Source organism: Etheostoma spectabile, chromosome 23, assembly GCF_008692095.1.
Source record: "Etheostoma spectabile isolate EspeVRDwgs_2016 chromosome 23, UIUC_Espe_1.0, whole genome shotgun sequence".
Classification (NCBI taxonomy): domain Eukaryota; kingdom Metazoa; phylum Chordata; class Actinopteri; order Perciformes; family Percidae; genus Etheostoma; species Etheostoma spectabile.
The window spans coordinates 14,799,122-14,804,086 of NC_045755.1; the positions used below are offsets into that span (position 1 = coordinate 14,799,122).

The 4,965-nt window shown below is 40.4% G+C and overlaps 1 protein-coding gene across 5 annotated transcripts in view; it reads left to right on the plus strand.

Moving 5' to 3' along the window:
• tulp3 (TUB like protein 3) overlaps positions 1 to 4,965 on the plus strand; it is a 21,019-nt gene that overhangs the window by 13,365 nt on the left and 2,689 nt on the right. For all 5 annotated transcript variants that reach the window (XM_032504977.1, XM_032504979.1, XM_032504975.1 and 2 more), the window contains 4 exons: positions 331 to 543; positions 3,404 to 3,537; positions 4,074 to 4,265; positions 4,422 to 4,534. In XM_032504977.1, the coding sequence (XP_032360868.1) occupies positions 331 to 543; positions 3,404 to 3,537; positions 4,074 to 4,265; positions 4,422 to 4,534 (652 nt within the window). The remainder of the gene's footprint in view (positions 1 to 330; positions 544 to 3,403; positions 3,538 to 4,073; positions 4,266 to 4,421; positions 4,535 to 4,965) is intronic.

Consider the following 4,965-nt stretch of genomic DNA (forward strand, 5'->3'; position numbering starts at 1 on the left):
TTTTTTATAAATGTTGCATCATTTATGCAGAACACATAAGGGATATTTGTTGTTAGGTCATGTAAAACCACATTTTCACACAATCTTTCCGCTGTGCATAAAAAAGTAGGCTTTGATTGAAGAAGGAGAATTAAGTTAAGTTTGAAAGGCAGCTTTATAATGCACCACTTCAGAAATGCATAAAATACATATAAGATAATTAGTATTAAACATTGTACACTTGATGAAAAAACAAGTTTGTGTTTGCTCAGACAGACAAACAGTTGTATGTACTACAACTTGAGGACATTAACAGCTCAGGTAACAACTGACTGGTCTCCCCTTCTGTAGGTATCGATGGCCCAGCAGCTTTTTTGGGCTCAGAAGCCCCTCATCTGGGAATGAAAATCCTGTCCGTGAGCCAGTCTCAGTCCCAGTCTCAGTTCCAGCCTCAGCCTCAGCCTCAGCACCAGTCCCCTGTTGCTGAGGAGCCTGAGAGAGATGGAGACACTGAGACGCTGCTAGAGCACAAGACAGATATCCATGAACTACTACAGAAACAAGGTGAGTCCCGTCAGAGCGTAATACGCTTTTCAAGAGGCAATAAACTTTATTTTATTCTGAAGGAATACTGACCCAGAAAAGTGTCTGCATCAATTGTTTAACTCTGAAATATAGATTTCCAGACAAAAAAAATGTTTGCACTCGCATTACTTTGGAACAAAGCTAACCATAACCAACAGTACAATAGTTTCTTTCTAAATCAAAGCATGTTAATTGATAAGAAATTACAGTTTATTTTTTACTACTTCATAAAGGGTTAGTAAGGCACTGATTTTCTATTTTTAAACATTTTAAATCCACAAAGCCCAGTCATTGACTTGTAACTGTGTAATTAGAAGATAAGAGCCAATTTACTGTCATGAGCATGTCTACTTATTTTTTTGCCTTCATCACTGACTCTGTGGAGTCCCATAATCCACCCTGTTAATAGTTACTCATAGTAGTAGTGATAATACTAGTTCTAAATCACTTCAGATTAGCAGGTGTAAGTCGGGCAAAGTCAGACTTTTTGACATCGCCTAGAACTCTAAGAGCTCTGCTGCTGCAAAATGGAAGAGCGAGACAGTGGTGTGATTGATGGCGACGCAGTGAGAAATGGGTCATTTAATAATAGGCCAGGGTATTGTTCAAACTGAAGTACTCATCTATGGCATGATTATAGATACTGCCACAAACACAATCCCCAGTCAGTTGGCAGGAATTCATACAAGTTTATGAAAGATGCATTAAAACCTAGCCCTGAGTGGGGGTACTTTTGTGATCCATCTGCTTCTGTGGAGCAAAAACAAGTTTCTCCATCTCATCCTCGTCATCTTGCATTTCAAGCAATAAAGTTTAAAACAACTACACAAGTGTCCTAATGTTGGAATTGCAGAGCCACAGTTGAGTCTGGGCTCAAATGACCATAATGTGCTCTAGATATATCTTTTTTTCCCGGGCTTTAGTGTGATGTGATGCCACAGTAGCAAATGTCATTCTCCTTCTCAATAATGCAAGTCCTCATTGTTAACGCCCAGCCCAGTTTAGCATAGGAATATGTCCTCAGGATTTACAGCAGTTATATTTGGCTCCCTGTTCTCACATAATATCCCAACTCCCAAGGACACGGAAGAAATTTGAAAGTTTGAGCTACATATTTAATCAACTCATTCAATCTTGTGTATTTTTGACTTACTTTAAATTAATACCCTTGACCTACTTTACTAGGTTGCTGGTTAGCCAGTTATGAGTTCTCCTTGACATTTCCAGGAGGCTGATTTCATAAGCCACTGGCTCACACATCTTTGTCCGGTGTTTTAATTGGAGCCCTGGAGTCACTGTTAAGAAGGAAGCTAACATTTGCAATCTGTATTTCATGTTGGTACTTGCTTTCTCCCAGGGATAGCTGCATATCCTGGAGTTATCTCTTTGCAAATATCCCAGTATAAATATTGTGTTTGGCTGTACTGTCTATCACATGATTATTCTTGTTCAATAATGCATAGGCCAGTGCTCTCCCAAGCCCCCTACTCTCTAACTTGCCCCTGACAAGTTGGTCTAGGTAGAAACAAGGACGTGGCAGGATGGCTCTTCTGTGTGCCAATAAGCAAATGTTCTGTGTGTGAAGAAGCAGTGTTTGGCAGTGTTTAATCATTTAATCACTTTAAAGCTGACATTTGGATTACAGTTATTAGGGACACTTGTGCAACATGCTCTATAATTGTATACCAACCACATCAATACCATCAATTGTTATTCCTGATGGAGCAATCAATTAAAGGGAAATTTGTCATATCTTTAACTTTGCAAAGCTGTGAGAAAACAATTTCCCCTGTTTACTGAGATCTTTCTATACCATTGGACCGCTGTCATCCTCTGACAGCAAATTGAAATTTGAGTTGCGTCTTGGCTGGTAAATTCAATTATCAATGAAGAGACAGATGTCTCAAGCAGTCTAGACTGACTGTAGTGAGCCAGGCCCCATTTGGCATTTGCATGACTGCACGGAACAGTCACTTCACAAGTGTACAGCAAGGGGGTAAGCAAGCCTCCACAAAGTGTAGCTCCTAAGGAGCCATTTTGATGCCTACAAGCCATCACCTCCCCTTAGCATTTCATTGACTGACATTCATTTTGGCGTCACTTTTACAGCAAATAACTTTACATCTGAAGCGTTTAAAGACTGCGTTTTTCTAAAAAATAGGCTAACGAATGTGTTATACCCATGCAACTTTCTGTTGCACAGTAGACAATTACCGCACAGTACAGGAGAACCTCGCAGGCAGTTTTTCACCGGAAAAAATCTTCTAATAGCCTTCACTGGTCTCCGTTGGAAGTCTACACCGTGGCTGTGTCCATTAATTTTACTGTCTATGGTGCACAGATGCAAGCTATGGGGGGCAAATGCATTGTTTGTGAAAGGTATTGAGGCCATGAGCCAAATGTGACCTTTGGTTAGGGGGAATGCTGAGCAGCAAGAATTATTCCGCTAGATAGAAAGCAGTCTGGAGATGGCTCAGTGAGATTCACAAGGCTTTATCCACTTTCCTCTTTTGCTGTTAAAGAGTTTAAATAAGTCTCTCAGTAGTGTAGAGAATAAATAAAAAAACATTGCTTAAATATTGCATCAGTTCTTAGGAAATTAGTTCTCATAAATAAATGAACCAAAAAACTGTGAAATCCACCTCAGGGACAATTTTGGACCAAAACTGAAGAAAAACAACCTGGGAAGAAATACGATTCTTCGAGATTCTTTTATAGTTGGGAATATACACAGAGCCTCTGGGATTTATTTTCCTTTTTTGTCTTGTGTGGATTTGTGTGAAATTGTGAAGGCCCTTCATGGAGCTGTCTCACACCTTTGCCTCTTGTCCCTCACCAGGTCTGTCTGGCAGTATGAACTTCGATGAAGCCAGCGAGCATGAAGACGATGTGGAGGAAGAACGGACACGTTCTCTGTCTCTTAACGCAGACACCACTAGACCTTCCTCTGCCGCCAGTGGCAAGGACATTCCAGTGAGTAGCCCAATGAATGCACCAGGTTTTCCCCGAGGTCTTAAAAAGTCTAAAATCTAATTTCAAGTCTTAAAATTGCTGAAATATTGACTTCTAGGTCTAACTGGTGTTAATTTTCCTACGTCCATGTAGCGCTACTTCCATTGCTCATTGAAATGTCCCACCCAGCGCTTTAGAATGTGTTTTTTAGTGCTGTAGTGTGGAGTTCTGTCGCTAGTCCACATATAATTTGCTGTATAACAAATGTTTGTATTACAAATGAGACCAACATGCAACTTAAATTGCAGCCAATCTAGACACCAGTCCTATAATGCCAATGAGGAAATCAGGGAATTGCTGCAGACAATGTTTACGGACTCTAACATTTGAGTTTGTTTTGATTTTGTGACATATGTCTTAAAAATTCTTAAATTGGACTTGGTGAAACCTGTAGAGACCCTGATGCACTCACCAACAAGCTTCTAACGTAGACTATATAATCCAAACCATAATACTAAATACTGTGTAAAAACGTTCATGCGCTGTGTTGTACCCAGGAGGTGGTAACCCCCGGATCACCCACAGCAGAGGGCTCACTAATTGATGTGGCCAATCTAGAAGAGTTTGTTTTGCGCCCGGCTCCACGTGGTGTCACTGTTAAATGTCGAATCAGCCGGGACAAGAAGGGCATGGACCGCGGCCTCTACCCCACCTACTTCATGCACATGGAGAGAGAGGATGGCAAGAGAGTAAGTGTGTAGCCATATAGTGGGACTTACTTTTTACTTTTAACAATTACAAGTACTTAGACTATATTATACAAGACTTGAAGTTAAAGAGTTATCAAATAAACTACAGCATCTGTGTACAGTACAGACAGTCCTTTTTTCTGTCTCCCTTCCCAGGTGTTTTTGCTGGCAGGAAGGAAGAGAAAGAAGAGTAAGACATCCAACTACCTTATTTCAGTGGATGCCACTGATCTGTCGCGAGAGGGAGAGAGCTTCATAGGTAAACTGAGGTAAAAGCTTTTTCTTGGATCTATCTGTGCCTATATTGGACTACACTGTCACTGTCATTTGTTCAAGCATACCTGACTAATATACATTTAAAAAGTCAAACTAATATCTGCCTAAAATCCTTGTGTAAAGTTGTGTTGTGTTAAGTATTTCACATTGTTTGGATATTGTTGTAATTACACAATCCACATGTCTGTTTCAAAATGTGCAAATTATAATATTATAAGATCAGCGGTCAGACAATTAACAGCAACTCTTTTTAACCTTAATTTATTCAGGGAAGATTTACTGAGAGGAAGCCTCTCTTTTGCAGGAACACCTGAACACATTCACACAGTTACACATTCATACCTAGAAGCTGCCCTGTACAACCAGAGTCTTATCTGCTGGCCACTGAGTAGCTCCACTGGAGCGGTTGGGGTTAAGGGCCTTG